Source organism: Ovis canadensis, chromosome 3, assembly GCF_042477335.2.
Source record: "Ovis canadensis isolate MfBH-ARS-UI-01 breed Bighorn chromosome 3, ARS-UI_OviCan_v2, whole genome shotgun sequence".
NCBI lineage: Eukaryota > Metazoa > Chordata > Mammalia > Artiodactyla > Bovidae > Ovis > Ovis canadensis.
The window spans coordinates 61,092,281-61,119,348 of NC_091247.1; the positions used below are offsets into that span (position 1 = coordinate 61,092,281).

At 49.4% G+C, this 27,068-nt stretch overlaps 1 protein-coding gene and 1 non-coding gene across 3 annotated transcripts in view; both read right to left on the minus strand.

Annotated features, from left to right (window-relative positions):
• Nucleotides 1-8,177: 8,177 nt before the first annotated feature.
• On the minus strand, nt 8,178-8,289 carry LOC138438536 (U5 spliceosomal RNA). The gene has a single exon (XR_011256448.1). It is a non-coding gene; the product is annotated as a U5 spliceosomal RNA (small nuclear RNA).
• Nucleotides 8,290-8,669: 380 nt separating this feature from the next.
• UXS1 (UDP-glucuronate decarboxylase 1) overlaps nt 8,670-27,068 on the minus strand; it is a 56,332-nt gene continuing 37,933 nt past the window's right edge. For both annotated transcript variants that reach the window (XM_069580382.1, XM_069580381.1), the window contains exons 7-15: nt 25,700-25,804; nt 23,407-23,466; nt 21,707-21,828; nt 18,512-18,631; nt 18,002-18,045; nt 14,561-14,621; nt 12,910-12,967; nt 11,219-11,322; nt 8,670-9,115 (exon numbers count right to left, since the gene is read on the minus strand). In XM_069580382.1, the coding sequence (XP_069436483.1) occupies nt 8,984-9,115; nt 11,219-11,322; nt 12,910-12,967; nt 14,561-14,621; nt 18,002-18,045; nt 18,512-18,631; nt 21,707-21,828; nt 23,407-23,466; nt 25,700-25,804 (806 nt within the window). In that variant the 3' untranslated portion in view covers nt 8,670-8,983. The remainder of the gene's footprint in view (nt 9,116-11,218; nt 11,323-12,909; nt 12,968-14,560; nt 14,622-18,001; nt 18,046-18,511; nt 18,632-21,706; nt 21,829-23,406; nt 23,467-25,699; nt 25,805-27,068) is intronic.

Sequence of the window (27,068 nt, forward strand, 5' to 3'; positions counted from 1 at the left end):
CCCTGATTCAACACAGAGGTCATAGAGCCTATTGTCAGTATGGACTCTAGAATAGGCCTGTGCTGTTATACCTAGGGTAACTTGTTCTGCTGATCCATTTTTGGATCAATAAGTGATAACGTGATTTGACCGGTAAGTGTAGGCTTTAAAATCACTCGGCGGATTTTTTGTTCTCCAAGGTCACCCCCACCAAAATTATTAACCTGTATAGTTTTATTCTGATCTGACTGGTGTTATTTCATCTGATCTGATTGGTGTGAGGTGATACCTCATTGCAGGATTGAATGCACTTCCCTAATATTTAGCATTGTTGACATCTTTTCATGTGATTTTTTTAAATGTGAGTTAAAGATACCTATTAAAATTGGTTTTGGGATGATCTACCAGGTGACTTCCCTGGTGGCTCAGATGGTAAAGCGTCTGCCTACAATGTGGGAGACCTGGGTTCAATCCCTGGGTCAGGAAGATCTCCTGGAGAAGGAAATGGCAACCCACTCCAGTATTCTTGCCTGGAAAATCCCATGGACGGAGGAGCCTGTAGGACAGTCCATGGGGTCACAAAGAGTCGGACACGACTGAGCTATTTCACTTTCACTTTCACCCAGTTATGAATTCTTTTTTAATGACCACCACATCCCACTCCAGTGTTCTTGCCTGGAAAATCCCAGGGACGGGGGAGCCTGGTGGGCTGCCGTCTATGGGGTCACACAGAGTCGGACACAACTGAAGTGACTTAGCAGCAGCAGCAGGAAGGTCCAGGAGATCAGCTGTTACTTAGAACCCCTTGGACCTTGTGAATACCCTGTACCTGTATTGCGAGTACCCGGTCAACACAGCTTTTATAGTTGTAGTTACAAAACATGGCCACAAGGCAGCAGCATTTCTTCATGCCCCCCTTTTTTTTTTTTTTTACCTTTTCCATTTTTCACTGTCATTTTATATTAGAGTAGGGCTTCTCAGGTGGCACTGGTGGTAAAGACCCTGACTGCCAATGCAGGAGACATAAGAGATGTGGGTTTGATCCCTGGGTCGGGAAGATGCCCTGGAGGAGGGCATGGCAACCCACTCCGGTATTTTTGCCTGGAGAATTCCATGGACAGAGGAACCTGGTGGGCTGCAGTCTGTGGGGTTGCAGAGTCTGAACACAACGAAAGTGACTTAGCACAGAGCACATAGTTTTAGTATCCCTTGATGGCTTAATCTTAAATTTTTGAGTTAAAGAATTATAGCTCCATGGGATTTTACTTGTTTATTCCCACATGTTCATGAAAAGATCAATTTCACAGATTAAAAGCAGGAGACAGTAAAAACCTTTGTGTGGCCATTATATAAATGGACACATTTTTAGAGTCCTTATTTAGAGAACAAATGGTTTTGTTACCTTTGCACAGTCAGGATACTCTGGCCGTTGAACGATTGTCACTGGGCAGACAGTGTCTCTAATACTACTTATGCTGTTAATAGAGGTCATGTTTTGGACAAATAGATGGGGTTTGTGATTGCAGAGCTCCTTTCACTCTTTTTAAGCTTTCCTTGGGTGCATACCTGTGTTGGGTTAACAGTATGGTTCATAAATAATTTAATGCTGGAGAAGTGAAAGTGTTAAGTTGCTCAGTCAAGTCTGACACTTTGGGACCCTGTAGACTAGCCCTGAAGCTCCTCTGTCCATGGAAGTCTCCAGGCAAGAATACTGGAGTGGGTTGCCATTCCCTTCTCCAGGGGAGCTTCCTGACCCAGGGATCAAACCTGGGTCTCCTGCATTGGCAAGGTGGATTCTTAACCATCTGAGATGCCACGGAAGCCCAGTGTAATGCTAAGTTATGTTTACTTATTGTTAAACAATAATAGTTGATGATATAAACTTAGGCAAGGAGAAATACTTCTTGTTACTCATTAACATTATTGCTTCTATTATTTAAAAGATTAGTCCAGTAATTGAGCAATAGGTTGATTTATTTACTATTGGTATTAAGGAAATGTTGTTGAGCTTTCAGTTCAGTTCAGTTCAGTTGCTCAGTCGTGTCTGACTCTTTGCAATCCCATGAATCACAGCACACCAGGCCTTCCTGTCCATCACCAAATCCCGGCGTTCACTCAGACTCATGTCCATCGAGTCAGTGATGCCATCCAGCCATCTCATGCTCTGTCATCCCCTTCTCCTCCTGCCCCCAATCCCTTCCAGCATCAGAGTCTTTTCCAGTGAGTCAATTCTTCGTATGAAGTAGCCAAAGTACTGGAGTTTCAGCTTCAGCATTATTCCCTCCAAAGAAATCCCAGGGCTGATCTCTTTGCAGTCCAAGGGACTCTCAAGAGTCTTGTTGAGCTTTACCGCTTTCTTAATTGATGGTTGCTTTTAGGCCAACTGTGGTGGTATTTATTTTTTACTCTCTAGTGAAGATTGTATCTGTTTCTAAAAGGCTGTGTCTTTTAAGATTATTATTAATATATAATTACATAATGTATAATATATTATATATAAATATGGACTTCCTTGGCAGCTCAGATGGTAAAGAATCTGTCTGCAATGCAGAGACCCAGTTCAATCCCAGGTTCAGGACGATCCCCTGGAGAAGAGAAAGGAATGGCAACCCACTCCAGGATTCTTGCCAGGAAATCCCATGGACAGAGGAGCATACAGTCCATGGGGTCACAAAGAGTGAATAACATCTTCATCATCATATATACATAACATACATGTATATATATTATACATATATATATAATCTAAAAAGGCATGGAATGTACTCTGCTACCCACATTGTGTGGTAAGTATCTGATGCCAACTCAGGGTTGGATTTTTATTGCTATTAATGAAACTCTTTCATCCTATTTTTGGATTTCTAGTTCCATCCCCTTTTTGCTGAGAAGCAGCCAGGCACTGTGGAAGGGAACACGTGCAGTGTCCATTAGTAAAGCCCAGATGCTTCCGGGAACACCACTGAGTGGTACTCCCACACTGACAGCAGACTCCACCTTTTGCCACTGGATCAAGGTAGCTAGGGATAAGGAATGTGATGAATTGCCCCTCAGTGACCCTCCTTCTAGTCAGCCAGGTGACTCAGACATGGCTCTGCTCTGGGAATAAAGAAACACTACCCTCACCATTTCCTCCTTACATCTGAATGTCACGTCACGACAACCTCATCTGGCTTCCCAGGTGGCGCTAGTGGTAAAGAATCCACCTGCCAATGCCGAAGACACAGGAGATGTAGGCTTGATCCCTGGGTTGGGAAGATCCCTGAAGGAGGAAATGGCAACACACTCCAGTGCTCTTGCCTGGGCAATTCCATGGGCAGAAGAGCCTGGCAGGCTATAGCCCATGCGATCGCAGAGTCAGACACGACGGAATGAGCACAAGCTGAGTTTGTACTTGGCCAAGAGTTGGCCTATTTCATATATGTTGTCAAATCTGTGTAGAATCCTTTTGATGTTTGTGTATTCCATTTCATTCCTAATCTTGATTATTCATGGCTTCTGTCATTTTGTAAGAAGTCTGAATTTCATATTTTCAAAGCCCTGTAGATAGCACAGTTGTGAAAGTGAAGTGAAAATCTGAGTTGTTCAGTCATGTCCAACTCTTTTCATCCCCATGGACTGTAGCCCACCAGGCTCCTCTGTCCATGGAATTCTCCAGGGAATCTTCCCAACCCAGGGATCAAACCTGAGTCTCCTATCATCTGAGCTCACTTTCACATTTAAAAAATTTTATTTTATATTGTAGTTGATTAACAGTATTGTTAGTTTCAGGTGTACAGCAAGGTGATTCTGTTGTACATATACATGTTTTTATTCTTTTTCATTGCCATTTAGTTTTTTGCAGATTATTGAACAAAGTTCCCTATGCTATGCAGTAGGTCCTTGTCTATTTTAAACATAGCAGTGTGTACATGTTGATCTATCCCTCCTGCCCACCATTTCCTCTTGGTAACTGTAAGTTTCTGTTTTGTAAATAATTTCATTTGTATCTTTTTTTTTGATTCCCCATATAAGCAATAGTATATGATATTTGTCTTTAACTTGCTTCACTTAGTACAACAATCTAGGTCCATCCATGTTGCTGTAAGTGGCATTGTTTCATTCTTTTAATGGCTGAGTAGTATTCCCATGTATACTTTGTACCACATCTTCTTTATGCATCCGCTGTTGATGAATATTTAGGGTGCTTCCATGTCTTCACTATTGTAAACAGTGCTGCAATGAACATAGGGTTGCATATGTCCTTTTGAATCGTGTTTTTCTCTGGGTTTGCCCAGGGGTGGGATTTGCTGGGTGATATGGTAGCTCTGTTTTTAGTTTCTTAAGGAATCTCCTTACTGTTCTCCATAGTGGTTGCACCTATTTACATTACTAACAACAGTGTAGGAGGGTTCCCTTTTCTCCACATCCTCTCCACCATTGGTAGACTTTTTCTTTGTTCCAGACTTTAAACTTTCTATTTTGTATTGGGGTATAGCTGATTAACAGTGTCGTGATAGCTTCAGGTGAACAGCGAATGGCCTCAGCCGTACATATACATATATCAATTCTCCTGCAAACTCACCCCCAATCCAGGATGCCACATAACATTGAGCTGAGTTCCCTGTGCTGTACAGTAGATCCTTGTTGGTTATCCATTTTAAGTACAGCATTGTGCACATGTCCATCTCAAACTCCCTATCTCTTTCCCTACCCTTCCCCTGCAGCAACCGTAAGTTCCGAGTCTATAAGTCTGTTTTTACAGTAAGTTCATTTGAATCACCTCTAGGTTCTAAATATGAGATGTCATACGATACTCTTCCTTCTGTACTGACTTCACTCGGTATGACCCTCTCTAGGTCCATCCATGTTGCTGCAAACAGCACTGTTTCATTCTTTGAACGGCTGAGTAGTGTTCCGCTGTGTATGTGTACCACATTTTTATCCATCGCTCTGTTGATGGACACTTAGGCTGCTTCCAGGTCCCGGCTAAACAGTGCTGTAACGAACACTGGGGTATGTGTATCCTTTCGGATCATGTTTCTCTCTGGATATATCCCAGGAGTGGAACTGCAGGGTATGTTAGCTCGACTTTCAGTTTTCTACAGAACCGCCATACTGTTCTCTATAGTGGCTGCACCTATTTGCACTCTCAACAGTGTAGGGGGGGCTCCCTTCTTCTCCAGCATTTGTTTGTGGCTTTTTTGATGACAGCCATCCTGGCTGGTGTGAGGTGCTATCTTATTGCAGTTATGTTTGCATTTCTCCAGTAATTAGCGATGTCAACACCTTTTCATGTGCCTCATGGCCATCTGTATGTCTGTCCTCTTTGGAGAAATGCCTCTTTAGGTTTTCTGTCCATTTTTGAGAGGGTTGTTTTGATGATGTTAAGCATCATGAGCTGTTTGTAAATTCTGGAGACTAATCCTTTTTCAGTCACATCATTTGCAAATATTTTCTCCCGATCTGTGGACGTTTTATTATTTCCTTTGCTGGGCAAAAGCATTTAAGTCCCATTTGTTTTATTTTTCTATGAGATGGACTGAAAATGATGTTGCTGTGATTAATGTCAGGGTGTTCTGCCTATATTTTCCTCTAGAAGTTTTAGTGTTTGGTCTCACATTTAGGTTTTTAATAATTCTGAGCTTATTTTTGTGTGTGGAGTTCATATTATTTGCAGACTTTTTCATGACAGCCATTCTGAGTGATGTGAGGTGATTATAGTTTTTATTCACATTTCTCTAATAATTAGCAGGGTTGGGCATCTTTTCATGTGCCTCTTGGCTTTAAGTATGTCTTCTTAGAAAAATGTCTCCTCAGGTCTTTTGCCTCTTTTTTGATGGTGCTTCTCTGGTGGCTCAGACAGTAATTTACCTACAGTGTGGGAGACCTGGGTTGGGAAGATCCCCTGGAGAAGGAAATGGCAACCCACTCCAGGATTCTGACCTGGAGAATTCCATGGACAGAAGAGGCTGGTGGCAACAGTCCATGAGGGTGCAAAGAGATGGACATGACTGAGCAACTTTCAAGTCTTGCCTAAATCTTTATTTTTTTGAGCCATATGAGCTGTTTGTAAATTTTGGAGATTAATCCTTTGTCAGTTACATCATTTGCAAATAGTCTCTGGCATTCTGTTGGATGGCTTTTCGTCTTGTTTATAGTTTCCTTTGCTGTGCAGAGCTTTTGAATTTAATTAGGTTCCATTTATTTAGTTTTGTTATTTCTATCACTCTAGAAGAGGGATCAAAAAAGATACCGTTGCAATTTACATCAGAGTGTTCTGCCTATGTTTTCCTCTAAGAGTTTTATCAATACCCAGTGTCACATTTAGATCTTTAATCCATTTTATTTTTGTTAGAGTATTCTAATTTCATTTTTTACATATAGCTGTCCAGTTTTTCCAGCACCGTTTATTGAAGAGACTCTTCATTGTATATTCTTGCCTCATTCGTCATAGATTAATTGACCATGGGTGCATGGGTTTATTTCTGGGCTTTTTATCCTGTTCCATTGATCTATATTTCTGCTTTTGTGCCAGTACCATACTGTTTTGATTACTTTGTAGCTTTGTAGTATAGTGCGAAGTCAGAGTGCCTGGTTCCTCCAACTTCATTTTTCTTTCTCAAGACTGCTCTGGCTATTTGGGGTCTTTCGTATCTCCATACACTGAAAACCACAAAACTGTCACCATTTTTGCTTCAACCATCAAAGGTAACCCAGAAAACTTGAGAAGAGAAAGAAAAGCTATTCCATTTACCCATGTTTTTACTTTCCATGCTCTTCCTTTCCGATGTCTCAAGGTTCCATTTTATTGTTTCCTTCTTGTTTAGAGAGCTTTTCTTTAGTCATACTTCTAGGGCAGGTCTGCTGGTGAAAACTTGTTTTACTTCTGAGAATGTCTCATTTCCCCTCCCTTTCTAAAGGATATTTTCACTAGAACTCTGGAATGACAGTTCTTTCAGTCCACGAGAAACGTGCCACTCACTTCCAGGTCCCCTGGTTTCTGAGGAACTTGCTGCCATTCTGTGTTAAGACATCACCACCTGGAGGAAACGAGTGTTCTCTCTGGCCCATTTTTAGGTTCTTTTCCTCCAGCTCTAGTTTTGAGTCTTACTGTGAGGTCTTGGTGTAGACTCTTTTGGTTTTATCTTATGTTCATCAGCATTTTGAATCTGAGCCTTTACGTGGCTTTGCCAAAGTCAGGAAACTCTCAGCCCTTTTTCTTGGAACATTTTTTTCAGCTCCCCCTTTCTGTCCCTTGTTCTTTGAACATATTCCATGAAAATCATGGGGAAGAAAGTTGAAGGAATTAATCTCAGAAGAGTTCTAGATATTAGCCATAAACAAGGTGAGAGAATTCTGGAGCCTGGGGCTTTGGGGTTCTCCCAAACGCACTACACAGCCGAGCACCATGGAGCTCCATGTCTGTGTGCTTTCCTTGGTGACCCCGGGCACTACCAGTAGTTCCCCAAAAAAGGTGTGTCACTCAGTTCAGGCCAAAATAATGACAACTGAATATAAGAAGCTATCCTCAGTCCTCTCCCTCTCACACCATAACACTCCTACTCTGCATGACAAATACAACAATACCACAGCCCCTCTGTGAGCCCAGAGATTCTGACTGGAAAAACAGGTCTGATTAAAACATACATCCCCAGGAGATTCTGAAGGACAGACAAGCCGAGGTCACCCTGGTAAGTATGGAAACAAGCACAGTGCCTCGAGTCGTGCTTTGATCCCTTTGATGTCCGTGCAGGATATGCCACCACCACGCAGCACCAACTGACTCAAAACTGTGTCGCTTTAACTGTCTACGTGTCCTTCCATTTGTTATAACAGGAACTGAGAAAAACCGAACACGAAACTTTGAAAGAATTCTTAGTGAAAGTGGAAGTTCTCAGTTTCTACAGCACAGGTCGGTAATGGCACTTCCTTTTCTCCATCTGGTCTGTGCTCCCAGAGGATACACAGTGATGCTAACCTTGGTACACACAGCAGAGAACACTGTATGCATAGTTTCAGCCCACATCCATGCATCACCTTACATATTATACCAACCTGGATGTTTACAGGACTTTCTTTAAAATCAAATCCACCATTATTTTTTGTAGCCATTCAATCTTAACATTAAATTCTCTAATATTTTTCTTAACATTCAAAGATGCACCATGCAAAGTAGAAAACCAACTGTTAAAGTGAGCTTACATTTCTTTTTTTTTTTTAGCCTTGCAAGAGCAAGGCCTCAAAAAATTGGGTACACACTCAGAATTGTTCCTCTTAGAAAAATTAGTAAAAGGCAGAAGATTTATATGGTCTGAAGAGAAACCAGAGTATGAGTTTCAATATTTTATTAAAATAGCATATTTAACAACTGTTAACCAAGAATATTAATTTTGTCCCACCCACCCCAACCCCATATGCAGCACAACACAGTAGTGATTTCAAATATCCTTGATCGTGGTAACAAACAGAAACATTTCAAAGTCAAGTTTGCAACTAAAAACTAGACCTTGGAAAAATTCTGCATTAGAAGAAACATCACAAGGCTCTCGAGCAGAATTCTTTTCTCTGCCTGAGAATTAATGCAGTATGCCACCCACCTGACATTACTGCTGGTCTGCTTTTTCTCCTCTATGCATAGAATAACGTCTCATTTATAAGTACCCACTTCATAAATAAATCGGCATTTTCACCTCATTTAATGTTCCTTTTCAGCTTCACAAAGAAACCAGTAAATAAAACTGTCGACGACAGTCACGACATAGGCTCTCACAGCAAGATAAAAAACTTGAAAATATGCAGAGATGCATCGACGCTATTTTACATAAAAAGATTTTAAAAAGTGCAAGGCAAAATCTGCAGTTTTTTAGGGGAGTTTTTAGGCACATCCATTTCTTAAAGCAAGCTTCAGTATGAATTCCAGTTTTTTTCTTCATGACACCTGTTTTAGTTAGTCTTTCTTTAAAAAAAAAAAATACATCCTGTCAAGTGTGAAACAGGGCATCTACGGTCCCGAAAGGCGAGGTTTTCAGTTATGGCGTGTCCGTCCTTTTTTTATCCTTGCCGGCTTTGGTTTGGGGATGTACTGGTTATTTGCCTGGTACTCAAGTTCTTTCCGGAAGTAGTGGATGGCTTTGTTTAACCCTTCCTCCAGCGGGACCTGTTTAAAGAGAGGGTGAGGATGAGGGGCAGCCCCGCCTGCATGGTGCACTGGACCACCAGGTGTGCCCTTCTCCTTCTCAGGAGTCTCCACGGAGGAAGATGCTCAGGAAGGCAGCCAGGTAAGAGCCACACGCCTGACTCTCCTGGGGACACCCACCCTCTGGACCTTCACCCCTGGGGACCTGACACCTTCTGCTCTGTCACCACCCCCATGGGACCCGAAAGCCTCTGCATCATCACCCACCCCTCCGGGGACCTGACACCCTCTTCTCTGTCACAGCCCCACCCCACCCCCTCACCCCAGAAACTGACACCCTCTGCTCTGTCACTCCCAGGGAATCGAAACCATATGCACCTTCACCCCTGGGGACTCTTTACCCTCCGCACAGGGACCCGGGACAACCACTGGGCAGCCTCATAATGTGGAGGCCGCCAGAGCAAACACGGAGCAGGAATCACAGCAGGTGCCCACGCTGTGCAGACACCACGAAGGACAGGGAAGCAGCAGCCCAAGGGCAGCCCACCTGGAGAACCTGGGGGACAGTCAGCCCGGGGAACGGGGGACCCTCACCCCAGGAGGAGGGCAGTCTGCTCAAGGGGCAAGGGACCCACACCCAGGGAGGGGGGGCAACCAACCCAGTGGGGACAGATGAACACACGCTCCGGGTGGAGGGGGGGGCGGGGGGGCGGGGGGGGGCAGGAGGGGTGGGGGGGGAGGGGGGGTGGGGGGGGAGGGGGGGTGGGGGGGGAGGGGGGGTGGGGGGGGAGGGGGGGTGGGGGGGGCAGGGGGGGTGGGGGGGGCGGGGGGGGCAGTGAGCCTCGGGAGAACCCAGACCCCAAGGAGAGGACCAGTCAGCCCAGAGAGGACTCACAGCCCAGGAGGCGGGCAGTCAACTGGGGGGAAAGGGGGTGGGGAGGGGGACCCAGGCCCAGAAAGGAGAGCAGTGAGCCCTGGAAGGACAGTCAGCCTGGGGGATAGAGGGACCACAACCCTAAGGGGGCCAGTCAGCTCAGGGGGAGAAGGGGACCCAAACCCCAGGTGGACTCAGTGAACCCCGGGGAGATGAGGGGCCCATGCCCCAAGAGAGGGGCAGTCAGCGTGGGAGGACATGGGGACCTTCACCCGAGGAGGGAGGCAGTCAGCCTGGGGGTATGCACTCCTCAGAGATGGGGCACTGAGTCCCGGGGGGACAACCCATGTCCCAGGGAGGGGGGCAGCCTACCAGGAGGAGACAAGGAGAGCTTTGCCCTGGGGCGGGAAGGAGACCTTTGCCCAAGGTGGGGAGCAGTCATGCCCAAGAGGGGTGGGGGACCCAGGTCTCAGGACGGGGTCAGTCATTCCCAGGGTCGGGGGACAGGGGATTCTCATCCCAGGAAGGGGCAGTCAGCCCGGGGAGGACCCAGGCTGCAAGGTGGTGGGCCGTCAGCCTGGCGACTGTGGGACCTTCATCACAGGAAGGGGTATTTAGCCCACAGGGTGTAGTCAGTCCGGTTGGGCCAGTCAGCCAGTGGGATAGGGGATCCACATCCCAGGAGGTAGGCAGTCAGCCTGGGGGACCCTTGCCCCAGGGGGGCAGTCATTCTGGTTGAGGGGGGCCCATGCCATGGGGGGTGGGAGTCAGCCTCTGGAACCTGGGGACACCAGGTCAAGGGCACAGCACTCCTGGCTTGGGGAGCCACACTGGGAGGCCGAAGGCCTTTAAGAGGGCAGGAAAAGCTGGGAGGTCTGCAGTTTGCAGGCTTTGGCTTCTCATTTGCCCACCCTGCTTGACCTTGGATGAGGTCAGACAGGTAACGGACACCAAGTTGGCCCCCCTCACCCATGATACCCTGGCTGAATGGACGGCCAGACCCTGCAGGGCTACTCAGTTCTAAGGCTGCACTGTCGCCCCCTCAGTGAGGCTTTTCAAGTGGAGCCAGCGAAATGAGACCCTCGATGGCAGATGCCCCAAGAGTCCAGGTCACAACCCGTAACGGAGGAGGAAGGACACAGGCCTGGAGAGGACCCTGCCAGGGCCACCCCACTCGGCAGTGCCCGTAAAGGATTAACATGGGGAAAGGCCTTCTCCAGGGGGCAGCGATAGCCCCGACCCCATCTTACCACTGGCTCCCACCCCAGCATCAGCTTTGCTTTCTTGATGTCTGGTTTCCTTTTCTGGGGGTCATCCTGGGCTTCAGAAAGAAACTGAATTTCACTCCCACTGCCTGAATTTAAGAAGAAAAAAAAAACAGAATCAGGAACCACTGAGGTGTGATTCTTATACACCTGCACAGGAACACAGATGCAAGTCAAGTCCCACCTGCATGGGAACACAGATGCAGACGGTGTGATGTGTCCAAGTCTTCTCACTCTGACTCCACAGGCCTGAGCCACCCTGAGGTGGGTGAGTGGGCAGGCCCCACACTGACCACCACCCTCAGCCAATATGGCCCACTGCCCACACTCCAGATGTGCCGACGAGCCATCCTCCAGGCATGAACACCCTACCAGAGCCCCTCGCCTGCAGTCAGGCTGCCTAATGAGCAGCATGCAGAGGAGTGAACGTGGGCCAGCCCTGGCCAACACCTTACATGGGCCTGCCCACTGACACCCTACAAGAGCCACCCTGAGCCTACACAAAGATGTCCAGCCACCCTGGACAGACCACATGCAGAAGGACGGGAGCCTGGCCGGTCCAGCTTCCTTGCTGGGCCCACACCCTGCCAGCCAGCGGAATGAAGCCATCCCAGCGACCGTTGGCCAGGCCTGCAGAGGGAGTTCCCACTCCAGAATCTGGAGTGAATAAAACAGCTGCTATCTGGAGCCACTGGTGTTTGGGGCTGGGTGTCACACAGCCGTCCTCCTGGGATTTAGACAAACTTCTCCACTTCAGCGTGAGCACGACTCTGAAGATCTGGGCACGTGCAGGCTCTGCTCCGGGACATGTGGGCAGGTCTGTGGGTCTGCGTTTCTCACAAGATGGTGATGAAGCTGCTGGCTGAAGGGCCTCACTCAGGGTGCCAGGGCCCGGGGTCCAAGGTGAGCTTCCCCACTGGGGAAGGGTGGACAGACCCCCAGTGGAGACGCCAGGGAAGGATGTACACAGAGGCTACTGAGATTTCTGTCTTAGGAAGACTATCCCGTCCTGTCCGACTGTCCAGGCCCACATCTTGCTCACGCAGTTTAGCCAAACCCATTCCAATCTGGTTGTGTCTGAAACTCTGATTTCCTGATCGACCGTGGGAAGCAGACTCTCCTGAGACAGGCTCCTGGGAGCCCCAGGATACCTGTGACAAAGGGCACAGCCCGTGGACACCAGCAGCCCACGGACAGCTGGAAATACACAAACTGCTCGTGGCTTAAGAGCACACCCTCTCTGGAGCCACTCCCAGCATCCACACCGCCTGCCCGCTCGGCCAGGCCTGCACACGGGACCTAAAGCTGGCCACCAGACTCTGTCAGGAGCACACAGGCCAGCGCTGCCCTCCTGCTCCCTGCAGTCCTGTGCTCGTCATGGCCAGCATGTGGCACCAGTCAGCGGTCACCAGTGCAGAAATGCTGACCACGTCACATCTCAGGCACCGGGGACAACTGGACATTCCCTCTACACAAAGACCTGATGTCACCATAGGGACCCAAGCCAGCCCCTTCCCCTTCATCGTTCCATTACTTAAAGCATCTCAAAACAGTGGGGCGCTCCTGACCCAGTTCTGCTTCCCATCCAATTCAGTCAGCGAGTGTTAACCATGCACTGTCCAGACAAGGTGTTACTGACAGGCCAGCTTCACTCAGGGAGGCCCCGTTCTACTCACCAACGAGGTTTTTGATGAGCTGAGCAAATTCTAGGATGGTGTGTTCTTCTGGGTTCCCCTGAGGAGGAGAGGGTCTCTGGTTAGCAGTGTCGATGCAACAGGACGCCACCACCCACGTCCTCCGGGGTGCCTGCAGGCTCACGAAGTCACTGGACTCCCACCTCCGTGAGGGTTCCGCAGGAGGCACAGCACAGCTGGGGGCTACACTATGCCTGTCCCCGCCTTGGCCTTGGTCGGGGCCAGCTAATGGGGACACGTTCCCTGGTCCAGGTACATGATGGTGTCCAGGAGCAAAGGTTCCGTAACAGCAGTGTTGCTAGGCAGGAAAGCCTGGTTCTGCCAGCAGGTTCCCCCGGGACACTCGATACCCTGATGGGGCACCATGCTCACCACCTCGGTAGTGAAGACCCCTGAGCTCAGACACAAAGCCCAGAAACAAAAGGTATTCAGAGATGTGGGCTTCGGGCAGCCAGCAGGAGAGACAGGACGTGGCTGAAGGTGAGCTGACTTCTGGGGGGTTTGAGGAAAATCATTTTCTCCTTCTCTTCCTCCCCTATACCTTCTAGCAGCCTTAGCTCCTTCCGTTCCTAGTACTGCTCATCCCATCATGACAGACCACCATGAAGTCTGGCAATTGAATGTCCTAAGTACTCTTTGTTCTCAATCTCCTAATTTCCTCTGAAGCAAGACGATGACAGAGGCAGGCACGGGTTTTTTTGTTTAACTGCTAACTCATGTCCGACTCTTTGCGAATCCTGGACTGCAGCCCACCAGGCTCCTCTGTCCACGGGATTTTGCAAGCAAGAATGCTGGAGTGGGTGGTTATTTCCTTCTCTAGGGGACATTCCCAAATCAGGGATTGAACCAGCATCTCCTGAATTAGCAGGCAGGTTCTTTACCACTGAGCCACTGGGGAAGCCCCTCGTACCATAAATACATGGAGATTTTCTGCCAGCAAGAACCAAACACGAGCTGCTCTGTAGAGAAGCATATCCTCTGGCATAAGGGGTGAAAGGCTGGAGGAGACAGCAGGATAAACCACCTCCCAATCCTTCCAGGAGTGTCTGGGGCTACAGGAAGCCAGACATAAAGCTGTCTAAGGCGGGTCTGGGCCACCTGCAGCCCTGACAAGAGAGGGAAACCATCCTAATCCTTCACTTTCTATGTCCCTGGAAAGCGAGCTTTATAAAGACTAGCTGCGGGAAAAGAAGGGGATGACAGAGGACATGGTTGGATGACATCACTGACTCACATGAGTTTGAGCGAACTCTGGGAGACAGTGAATGACAGGGAAGCCTGGCATGTACAGTCCACTGGGTCACAAAGAGTCAGACATGACTGAACTACTGGACAACAAAACTGCACGATACATGATGGAGAAAAGATATACTAACACCCCCACAACCAGAAGAGGCTTTGTGAGCTCCAAGACCTGGCCTCCAGGTGGATGGAGTCAGGTTAGTGTTTATTATGCGGTTCATCCATCTGTTGCAGACACCTTACATCTTGGCAAACTCCTGTTTCATTCTGTTCTGTGATTTTTCCTCTAGTGCTGGTTAAGTGGCAAACAGGCGCATGGGCTAAGCTTGCTGACAGCAAGTGAACCACAGCAGGAACTGGACTGCTAAGTGGGCAGTGGGGATGGACTCACCAGGTTGACGGGGCTGCTGACGTTGCTGTTCATGAGTGCCACAAGGCCATTTACCAGGTCACTGGAAAAGAGGGGAGGCCACTCAGGCGCCCGCTGATGCCCACAGGTGTGGTGCATCAGACACAGGCCACCTCCCGGGAGGAGAGATGGGACATCAGAGTAAAATCCTGCACGACAGAGGGCGTGGAGGATACTCAAGTATTCTAGGAGACAAGGTAGTGTTAGGGAGCTGCCTTCTGTGGGCAGGTGTAGGCAGACGACTGGACAGGATGGGTGCTGAGAGATGGGGCTGAGTCCCCTACGCTGTGTATTTCTGAAACTGTTTAACGATTAAAAAGCAAAAGTAGACACACATCCAAAAGAGATGGTGTTTATGCAAGTTTCTGAGGAAAGACGATGTTTAACATGAACCTAGGTAGTTGGCCCATACGGAAAAGCAGATGATTTAAAAAAAAAACAAAAAACAACAAGCTCCCCTGCAAAAAAAAAAAAAAAAAAAAAACCCCAAAAACTCCAGTATGTGAGTCCTATACTGACAAGTCAGATAAAGCAGACAACCCTGAGCATTAAAACGAGTTCCCTAGCGCTCTGGGCCTCACCTCCACCCCAGAGCCCTCAGCTCCCAGAGGGGACGGTCGGGGTGTCTAGATGCTGCCAATGGACCGTGAGCGACTGGGCCATGATGCGGACTGTGAGGAGGCAAACTTCCCCTTACCAAGGTTTGCTTCTTATTTATAGAACCATTAAAGAGTGGTTTTGTCAAAAAAAAAAAAAAAAAAAAAAGTGCCTTTGTAAAAATGACACCTCAGTGCTACGTAAGCACAGGCTAGGGCACTCCCCAAGCTGTGTTTCCGATGAGGCTGTGGGGGTTCTGCACACGCAGCCACTGGGAGCCTCTCCTTCCTCCTCCATCACAACCAGTAAGGAGCACGTTACTGTGCTCACCTCCGAAAGAACATCTTCATTTCCCCCTCTCCTTTAAATCAAGGGGAAAAAAAATCGGGGGGAGGGGGTTGCTATTTAGCAAACACGATTTTCTAGGATCTTGTTTACAACCAGTGGGTGTTTTGGGAACATGCCTGAAGTCCACTCTGCTCTTGCAGATCAAGCACAGATGCAGATAGACACTCGGTGACCCAGGATGTTTCCTCTCTGCTAGAAACGAACACAGGCCCCTCCATCACTATGGCGGTAGTGACCACATCCCAACTCCCCCTCTGATGACACACGTCTCTGCCTATTTGGAATGAAATTGAAAGCTGCTGTTCAGTAGCATCCATGGGTTTTTAACACTGAAATGGAGGGGGAGTGGTCCCCATACTAAGCTGGAAGGTGATAGCATCATGTAATCATTCGGTGGAGGTAGAGATGAGGCATGCATCTTTTATGCAACAAACCATCCACTTCTAAGGTCAGAGTTGCATAGATCATATCCATTTAACCTGAAGTTCTTTTAAAGTGTCATTTTGACAAAGCTACTTTCTAAGACAACACTGCATTGCCTCTGTGATGGGGTGAGGATGCAATCTGCCTACGAGAGCACCAGGCACAGACAGGACAGGACATCGGCGCACAGGCCACCCTGAGACCCCAACAGTCACTCAGAGACTGTGCCATGCTGCTTCAAGGCAATCGTGGATTTTGGAAATGGGTAACTTAGTTCAGCAATGCAAGGTCCCGACACTGTGCCTTTTGATTAGTAACTGTGAAGTAGAAGAGTCTCAGTTTCTATAAACTAGCTTATTTAAAACAGCCTAGCCCTGGTGAGCTGACCATCTTGGCCAAGCCTTGAACAAGGTAGAGTGGAGGCCAGGGAAGCTCATTCCCCAAGTTTGGGGAGGTCGGGGAAGCCTCATGTATCAGGGCCCAGTGACCCCAGAAGCAAGACCAGCAGACAGCAAAGCCCCATGAAGAGATATTCTGCCCAGAAGGTCCCCAGCAACACTCCAGTGACCGCATCAAGGTCTCTAAAACACCAGACACTGGTGTCTGGTCAGTAAGGGGCACATGGGCTGTGCAGGGTGGGCAGCAAGGCGTGTCCTGTCCTGGCTGGGACAGAATGCAACCCACGTATCACATGATGCTTAAAAGACTTTAACCATCAGCAAAAAAAAGCATCTGAGAGGCCACTTTAAATGACTTCATATCTGATTGATGCCTTTGAAATAAGAATGTGTTTTGATTGATGTCTTGTTTACTGTACAGACTCTGGAATATTCCACGAGGTGGTATGGCTGGAGGAGTCTGGGAGCCTTGATGAGGCTGTTGGAGGAGATTCAATGTGACTAAGATGCCAAGATCCCTGAGAAGTGCGCAGAGGGGTGGGGGGGTGGGATGGAGATGTTTCACTAAAGCAGGTGGTATCTGATGCAGACACACCCCTCCCCCCAGCAGTCCCCACACTGACACAGACCTCACCCATTCCCTCAGCGTGCATGGCTCTGGGGTCAAGTGCCCTGACCTGGAAACAGGCTGCTAGGTTGTGCTCAAATCCCTTCTTAGAATATTTGGGCAACAAAGTGGGCCAGTGACAAGATGGTCTCAGGCACTTTGCCCTCCTGGCCAACATACTAACAGGTGTGAGAAAAAAACACTGCTCATTATATACATTTACTCACAACGTTCCTCTGGACTAAATGTGAAAACTCACAAACACTTGCATGGAAAAAAAAAAATCTATAGTGGTTACATGTTTAATTTTTTCTCTCTTTTAAGCCAGGCAAAAGTTAGGGTGACTCCCTGGGCCGGGGTGGGGCTGGTGGCTACCTGCCTCCACTTCCCCTGACAGCACCCCCGGGGTGGCCACAGGGCACCAGGAATGGCGTTTCCTAGTGCACAAGGTACCAAAACACACAACTAGCATGTGCCCAGTGATTCAGGACACCACAGAACGATGCAGGACTCACCACCTCCTGGCACGTGGGAGAACAGTCTGGAAGATGTAACTGCTCACACAGTAACTCTTAGATCCTAGACTGCACTGTAAAACTTGTCACCAACCAAACTGGCTGACAAAAAAGCTAGATTTAGGAGGATGACCGAGAAAATGTAAATATTACCTGCGAGATAATTCAACAAAGTTATTAAAAATGCCTTTAACTGCGTGTAGTTTTGACACCACACTCCTTGACAATACGACACTCGGCCTTATCTTTCCCTCAATGATGACGATCTCGTCCACCCAGGAGGCCGTGTCCACAGGGTCTGATTCCAGCATCTGCGAGCCAGCTGGATGCAGAGGCCAGCGCCTCACCAGGCTGACCTGGAGCCCCCGGGGGGCCGGCAGGGCCGGTGGGTCTGCCGACCAGACACTAGGGGGCAGCAAGGGACCAGCATGTCTGACCTCCGCTCACAGAGATCCCAGGCACCCACGGAGGAGCAGAGCAGTCAGTCCAGCCCGAGGCGGAGTAGCTCACATGGGAGCTGCGCCCGGAGTCTTACCTGACGTACTGGAAGGCCCTCGTCTGCGATCCAGATCCGTACACCTGCGGGGAGATGACAGTGAGGGTCCTGAAACCGCAGACAGGGACCTCAACCCTGATGCCCTCGGGATCCAGAGGCTGCGGCTCCAGGCCCTGCCAGGTCACGTGGGAGGGTCCAGCCCCCATGGATGACACCCCAGGGTCCTACTGTGGGAAGGCGGCCACCAGACCTGGAACCTCCCCCAGAGGCACCTTGAGGGGCCCTGAGTTCAGAGACACCCCTCCCAGGGGGAGGGGACAAAAGCATGTAGAGGGGTCTTCACAGGCAGACCCTGTGCCCAAGGCACCAGGGTGTCTGTGGCTGGGGACAGGGTGACCTAAGCCCGTCCTCAGTCACAGCTCCCAAAGGCTCCCTCCCTCCCTCAAGGGCAGCAGGGACATGGGACTCAGGGCCAGCTCCCCTGGATGGGACGCCCTTACTCCGAGCCCCCCCAGACAACATCCCCACGCCCGCCTGCTGGCCACGCACTGTGAGCGGCTCCCCCTGCAGAGCCTGCAGGATGAAGTTGCTGACCACCCGGCCATCATTCATGTGCATTCGGGGCCCGAAGGTGTTGAAGATCCTGGCCACACGCACTTCCACGCCCTCCTGCAACAGAGAGAATGTGAGCCCCATGCCTCGTGGCTGCTCCTTCTGGATACAGGGGTCTTGCCCTGCACACATGGGATGTGTGTGCTCTGTAATTAAGCCTGGAGTCTGCAGAGTCACCCCAAACTCACAGGAGCCCCTGGTGTGAACACACTGCAGAAACCCGAGGCAGTTAATCGGGGCAAGAGGAAATGATGGGTGTACATTTTTTGCCCCAGGAAATAAGTATCTATTTTCTCAACAAGCATCATGCTATGCATCTCTTTCCCAATCTCTTTCACATAGTTTTGTGTAAATTCATCACTCAACAGAGATTTAAATGTCAGTGAATGTTTAATAGCTGATTTGAAGGAAAGTAAGACAGCACTTTGCCCTGGGAAAGGACCACATTGTACCTACATCCCCTCTGTTCTGCTGAAAAACTCATCTGTTTAGTGAAAAAACAGACCACCTAGCACCTGATACAGGCGATCAGCTCAATGCCTGGGAAGATACACGCTTAACACTGATCACAGCAATGGGAGTCCCACGTGGTGAGATTGTACAACTTTCACTCTCTTCTGCACGTTATTTCCAACGTTCCTATTTTCATTACAATCAACATCTATTACTTCTGTAATTGGGGAAAACACACTTTCAAACATGTAATCAGGAAAGTATGTATTTTTTAAACCCCCAAAGCCTTCTGCAAACTATTAATTTCACAGGCTGCTTTGTCAGTGATAACTGTTTCTATCACCTACTCTGAAACAGTGAACTCTTAGAGCAACCCACCAGACAACAGACATGTGTCTCCTGGACTGAAGGGCCCCCCCACCAGGAGCAGGTGAGGGCTGTGGAGAGTGGGGACCCACACATGCTCCCAAGCCCACAGGGCAGGCCTTGCGGGGGGGGGGGGCACTTCCAGACAGCTGGGACGCACTGCTCACCTGGGCAGACACAAGTCCTGGGGCAAGTGTGCTGACCAGAACCCACAAGTTACTTGGCACTGTTGGCCCAGACCCCAGTGTCACAAAAACTGCTGAGCCTGTGTCCACGGGCAACTCCTAGACCGGACACCAAGACAGGGATCAGTCTGCACACTGTCCCCAGGGGGATGCCCACTGTCACCCTGCCTGCCATGTGACTTCTGCACACAGGCACCATCATCTGCTCGGGTTCTCGGTGGGCAGCCCTGGCAGGCAGCATCTGCAGCAGATGCGTTGGGCAGTGAGTGACACCTTCTGAGGGCCACCACCCAAAGGACTCCCAGTGGGTACATTACTGTACAGATTTTCAAGAGAGTGTGACTCTCTCAAGACCTGTGTGTGGGCCACAGGTCCTGGCATACAGTCAGTGCTCAATAAATGCTGGCTATGCTACTACTAAATACCCTCAGTTATTATGAGCTCATCTCTTAATATGTACACTTACAACATTAAGTTACACTACTAATTTTTTAACAAAAACTGAAAGTTCAACAAAAATGACCTATTTGTGCACCATCTTTATTTAGCTCCGAAATGCCAAGAAATACTCCCACAGACTGAACACAAAAGAAAACAGCCTACAGTCTACAAACTTACCACCCAATAAAGTGTAATTATGTCCCCTCACGCACTTGAGTTAGTGTTCTTAGGCACCAATACACAGAGGCTGTTCCTGGGAGAGACCGGTTTAACTTTTGGTGTCAAAATACTCAGGGCTCAAAAATGATACAGGTAGCACTGACATAACTACACTACCCTGTAAAACAGACGGCCAGCGGGGAGCTGCTGTCCAGCACAGGGGGCTCAGCTCGGTGCTCTGCGATGGCCTGGAGGGGTGGGGTGGGTGGTGAGGTGAGGTGAGAGAGCCTCAAGAGGGAGGGGATATATGTACACGTAAGGCTGATTCACGTTACTGTACAGCAGAAACCAACACAAGACTGTAATGCAATTATACTCCAATTTTAAAAAAAGATGATATAGGTATGTCTTTTCTAAAACTGATTAAAATAAATGAATAATACAAGAGAAACTTTGAAAGTGATTAGTTCTGCCAAGAAATATGAAATATGCAGAAAAATGTAAATACCTACATCAGCACAAGGTTGTTCTGTGGGTCTTCAACACTTGTAAACGTTAAAAATATAAGGGAAAAAAGGCTCTGGTAATTGCACCCCCCTCAAAAAGAAACAAGTGTTCAGGGCCTCCCAGCCCAGCCCTGAGTTCTTGGCACTGGGTACCCAGGAAGCGCCCACCCCACTTTGCACAAAGCCCATGGCCAACTGAGCTCCAAATGGGCCAGGATGATGAACCCTCAATCCAAGGCCGCTCCCAGGATGGATGCCTGCTAGTCTCTCAGTCCTCAGAGCTCTCAGTCTCAGAGGTCTTGTCTCTCAGTCCGAGAGAGAGAGGCCTCTCTGTCACAGAGGCCTGCCCTGAAAACACCCGGCCACAGTCATCTACCTACATGTCCCTCCAGTAAAGAGTATGTCAGTAAGGACCCCAGAGCTGATCAAGCACAACGGATGGCCTGGACATCTCTTTGGTGTCTGCACAGCCTTCAGGTGGGTGGGACACGGCCTGTGAGCAACAGCTCACGGCCCAGGGCAGACAGCGGGAAGCCAGGTGGGAACCCAGACCCCTACTCCTCAGCTGGGAGTGAGCAAATCCATAACACGGAAAGATCCATGGGCAGGCCGCAGCACGGGGTGACTAAGGAGGCAGGGACTCAGAGGGTGAATAACAATCCCTGAAGATGCCCACGTAAAAGCAAAAATGAAGTATACCCACTAGATAACAGAAAGAGAAGTAAAAAGTTAAAAAAAAAAAAAAGTGTCCACTGACCCAGAGGCCTTGGGAAAAGCGAAGCACTTATTATTAACTGCTGATGGGCGGTTAGTCATAAAGCTCATCCAGCCACGCTGGGGTCTTCAAAACCCAAGGCTTCATCCCCAGAAATCATTTTTTAAGAGAGACATGGGAAAGCCTGCTGACAGCACCGTTAATTTACGACAGTGGGGAACCGGGGAATCCGTCCCTGGACAGGGTCAACCACGGTCAACTGTACTCAATCCAACAGTGACCTGTCTACACCACCAGCCCCTGATACCTGCTTCATGTAGGCATAGCACATGGTCTCGGCGACTCGCTTCCCTTCGTCATAGCAGGCTCGGGGGCCTATGGGATTCACGTGGCCCCAGTAATCCTCGGTTTGTGGGTGGACTTCAGGGTCTGCGGGAGAGCGGGGGATGGCGGTGGAAGAGGAAGTGCTTTCAGAACCTCCCTTTGTTCAAGCTCACATGTTTTACAGACAATGGATAATGATGATGCAAAAGGGAGTTTGGGAAAGACCAGGATAAGCATCTCACCTGGAAAGACACCTATCAGAGGGGATTTGGGATTTCTGCTAAGGGCGTGGCAGGCTGGACACCCACAGAGAGGCCCTGAATGCCGCAGAGGACCAACAGAAAAGGGTGGGCACAGACACCTGCTCCTCGGCTGGCACCAGTGGAGAGGAAATGCCAGAGGTTCAGAGGGGGTGCCAGCTTCACCCCCTCACAAAGCCACTTTGCTACTACAACAGTGAGGGTGCAGGGACACATCATCTCAAACCTGTCCCCCCTCCAGCATGGGGGGCCGGCAGACCAGACGGGGTTGCCTGCAGGCACCACTGCTGGAGCAGACCCGGGGACCTCTGAGAGTCACCCTAACATCACTCACAAGCTGACGTCAGAGGCGAGATGCTAAGTGAGGGTAGTAGAGGGTGGTGGAAAAGACGTCCAGGGCAGGATAGGGACCATCAGGGCACTGAGACAGGAACAAGGACACAGCCTTGCTGCCTCTGGGACACATGCTACAAAGGGCCTCCTGGTACCGTGTGGGGACCTGCCAAGCTCTGCAGAGTCCAGAGGCGGGAAGCACAGGGACACAAGGTCCCCACCTCTCAATGCCCCTTCCTGGAGCTGGTGGGAGGAGGGCGCTGCCTGGACGTCAGAGTTGTGAGGGTGTTCTGCCTTGCCAGTGGAGGCAAAGAGCAGAGCTGCGTCATCAGAACTGCAGCTTCTATGATTTTTTTCACTTGGTTCCCTTATTTATTTTTTTAAAAGGCATCTCTTCCCACATTGCCCTCTTACTTCCTGGCAGTGACAGCAACGCCTGGAGGAAATCACACTGCATTAGCATCTGGCTTCTGCTGCATCCACTAACTGGTTCTCCAGAACCCTGTGCCTGTGGGCAAGGGTGGGCAGGAGCCCCTGAGTGGACGGGGCCCTCAGCCCCGTCTGAACACTTATATCCTCAAGGTTTAGGGCGGGGAGGGCAAAGCAGGCGCCAGGGTTTTCTAGCTCCGCCTACTTAAGGCTCTCTCATAAGCTACCCTAAAACAGCGGAGGCAACCAGCACACATTTGTCTCCCCACCATCTGTCTCCTAATCCCTGAGCTTTCAGGGTTTGGAGAGCGGAGGGGGTGGGGGGTGAGGCTGCTTTCACTGAAGAGCAAACCCTCTGGCTGAACCAGCAAAACCTCCGTGATCTGACTCCTGAGGTGCCTCTGGAGCAAAGACACTTCTGCGGATTTTTAAGTGGCTGCTGCTTGTTGGCAAGGTGACATAACCCAGTCCTGGTTGGGGAGGTCCTGCAGCAGAAGAAGAAGGCTCATCCCACCCGGAGGAGGGAACCCCCTGGTCACTGCCCTCTGGAGAGGAACAGCCGGGAGGGCCTTTTGGAAACAAGTCTAGACTCACTGGTCCCTTTTCCCTCCTGCTGTGACAGAAGCCAGCTGTCCAGGGGGCTGGCCTGATGCCCACTCACCTCCGTACACCTCTGAGGTGGAGGCCAGGAGTAGACGGGCTCCAACTCGCTTTGCCAGCCCTGCAGAAACATGACAGGACACCGTCAGCTTCAAGGATCAAAGAAAACACAAACGCACAGGCAATTCAAGGCATGTTTTCATACAAATGGTATCTGGTCATCCGTGCATTGTACGTTATCCACTCTTACTGCATCTACTTTGGAATCTAAATTCAAACTGTAAGAAAAGCACAAATGAACTCCCAAAAACAGCAGTTAGCTGGACACATGTAACTGTAAACAGGGCCAAATGCATGGTCTGTGGGCTTTATTATAAGGTATGACTTGGGGAATTTTATAAAGATCCCTTCATCTGAACGTAGCAACCAGCACTCCATCAGGTAACTACCCCCACCCGTGTAGGCAGAGGGCAAGGTCCTTCGAACCCTGGCTGCCACTCTCTCCCTGATGGTCAGCCTTCTATCCTCTGCTCCCCACGTACCCTGGGCACCTCCCACTGTGCCCAAGACCATCTCCTGTTCAGGCACCTCTGCCCCACTCCCTCCTTCCTCTGAGGTCCAGCTTCCACAGTATCTTCTCCAAAGCAACTGGCCATGTCCGTGTCTAGCTCTGACCCCTTTTCGCCTTCACCCCTCCCAGCAAGAATGGACTAGAGCATTGTCACCTGCCATGCTCAGGTCAAGCTCTAAGACAGCAGTCCCCAGCCTTTTTGGCACCAGGGGCCGGTTTAATGGAAGACAATTATTCCAAAGATGCGGCGGGGGTGGGGGGATGGTCTGGGGACAATTCAAGCACATCACATTTATTGTGTACTTTATTTCTATTATTATTACACTGTGATATACAGTAAAATGATGACACACTCCGCCAGGTGCAGCTTAGCTGTCACTTGCTACTCACTGGCAGGGTTCTGACATGAGTCTGCAGCTGATTTATTTGGGTCTCTGCAGTCACTCCTCTCTGCTAGTGATACTCTATAACTGCAGCCACTCCCTGGCACTAGCATCACCGCCTCAGCTCCACCTGAGATCAATAGGCAGTAGAGTCTCGTAAGGGGCTCTCAACCTAGGCTCCTTGCATGTGCCGTTCACACTGGGGTTCATGATCCTACGAGAATCTAATGCTGCCCCTGACCTGACAGGAGGCAGAGCTCAAGCAGAAATGAGAGTGATGGGGAGCGGCTGTAAATACAGATGAAGCTTCACTCACTGCTCACCTCCTGCTGTGCAGCCCGGTTCCTAACAGGTCATGGACCAGTACCTGGGGCCCCTGCTCTAAGGGCCTTTCAAGGCATCAGCTTTGGGAACCTCTCCATCCGCCGTGGTTGCCAAGCCCCCGACTGTAAGCCTCATCTGACCTACCCCCCGTCAGCGGACAGGAGGGAGCATCCTGTAACAGGTGGGAGGACGGTCATCTTTCTAAATATCGTGAGCATGGTGGCTGTTTCTGCACTGCCTCCAGCTCCACGTGGAGGCAGGGTGGGGGGCTGGAGAGAGTTGGGGGCAGGTGCGTGCAGTGCTAAGAACAGGGGCGTTTCCAGCAGGTGACCTCAGTCAGGACAGCAGTGCCCTGAGTTAGAGAAAGCATCCTCCACCTTCTGCAGAGCCTGCTGCCCCGAAGGTTTTGTCTAACAGACCGTGCTCCCCTCCCTGCTGCCCTTTTATCAAATTGAAATGCAGGGCTATTTCCCAAACCCAGTTACAGAATCTGCTTTAAATATTCCATAATTAAATCTACTTTTCACTTGACATTTAAAGAAGTGGTTCCTGTCTTCACTTTGCACCTAATCAAAACCCTTGGTTCTTAAAGCCATGGAAACAGAAGCGGCTCTGACCTCAGCCACCCATGTGCGTGTGGCCCACTCTCTGGGTTTGTCTGTGGGCTCACACGCAGCCACCCGGGGCAGTGCTCACGCCCACCTTCCACTTTCAGGGAGAGGCCTGCAGTTAGTCTGGAGCTCAGTTTCCTCAACCCCACGAGGAGGCTCCTCCACCCTCAACTGTGTGGGCCCAGCCCATGCCCACCTCACATCAGAATCTATAGCCCCCCTTCTAGCCCCGAGGCATACGTGCCACAAGTGCAGGAGGGGCAGGAGGCCACTTGGAAGGCAGGGGATGTCACTGAGGCAACGTAGACCGATTCCCACAGTGACGGACCCCCATGTCGAGTTGTGACGGCAAATCCAGTCACCCTGAGAGCACGCATGGGGAAGGGGGACTGAAGAACACAACTGTCAGGATCCAACACCTGGGCCCGACACCCTGACCGTCTGCAGGACGAGGGGCAGACTCACCCAGCATGTTCAGGGTCCCGATGGTGTTGGTCTTCAGTGTCTTGATGGGGTTGTACATGTAGTTGGGAGGAGAGGCAGGAGAAGCCAGGTGGTAGATCTGGTCCACTGTGGGGGATGGCAGGAGGCAAAACACACCTGTTACTTCCAGGGAACACACTGGAAAATGCTGACCTCCCAGAACTGGACCGTGTGAAAACAGCGCTCATGTATCTTTCAGCGAAATTCTACTTTTATTCTTCTTAGAAACTAGCTTACTTATGCGGCTGGAAGAACTTTAAACAGAAACAAAGTCTGATCATCTGGAACAAGAGTGTGCCGGGGCCCCTCACGTGGCCTGTTCCCCTCTACCTAGAATCAGTCTGATTGCCGAGTGGACTGTTCTCTGAGAAGATCTATCTGGATGAAGTGCTCAGATTGGAAGGCAGACTGAGTTCTCAGACACAGAGAGAAGTGTGACTATCAAGATGAACGACATTCTAAGTTTATAAAAACAAATCTGACACAAAGGGTAGGAAAGTGTGGGAGATGAGAGCTTTTGTTCTGTTTCTACTTATCCTGCATATAAACACCAGATCTGGAGGTGGTTTTAGAGCCAGGAACAGCAAAATGTCTGTATCCCACATGACTCCCCTGGTGGAGGTAACGCTTTAATGTCTGTGCCCTCGACCTCAAAAAGGAATGAATGCATAAAAATCTAAAACAACATTCACACAGAAACTCAAAGGTGTCCAAATAGCTAAGGCAAGTTTGAAAAAGCGCAAAGTTGAAGGACTCACATTTCCTGATTTCAAAACACAATACCAAGCTACGGTAACAAAAAGGTGTGTTACCGGCATAAAGACATAGAAACCAAAGGATCAGAGAGGACAGCTCACAAATAAATGCTCTGTGTATGATCACACGATCTCTGATAAGGGTGCTGAGCCATGCAGTGGAGAAAGGACAGTCTCTTTGACAAATGGTGTTGGGAAAACTGCACATCCACATGCAAAAGAACAAGACTGGACCCTGATCTTACACCACACACAGAAACCAACTCGAAACAGACTAACAGCCTAAATACAAGACTTAAAGGAATAAAACTCCCAGAAGAAAACACAGGGGGAAAGCTGCATGACACTGAATTTAGGCAAGATTTCTTGACTCTGACACCAAAAGTAAAGGAAACAGAGCAAAAATAGACAAATGAAACTACATCAAACATTCTGCCAGGATCAAAGGACACATCAACAAAGTGAAAAAAACAGCCTACAGAATGGGAGAAAATACTCGCTAATTATATGTGATAAGCTCATATTCAGAATATATAAAGAACTCCTAAAATGAACAACAACACAAAATCAACCAACTTAAAAGATGGCTAACACTG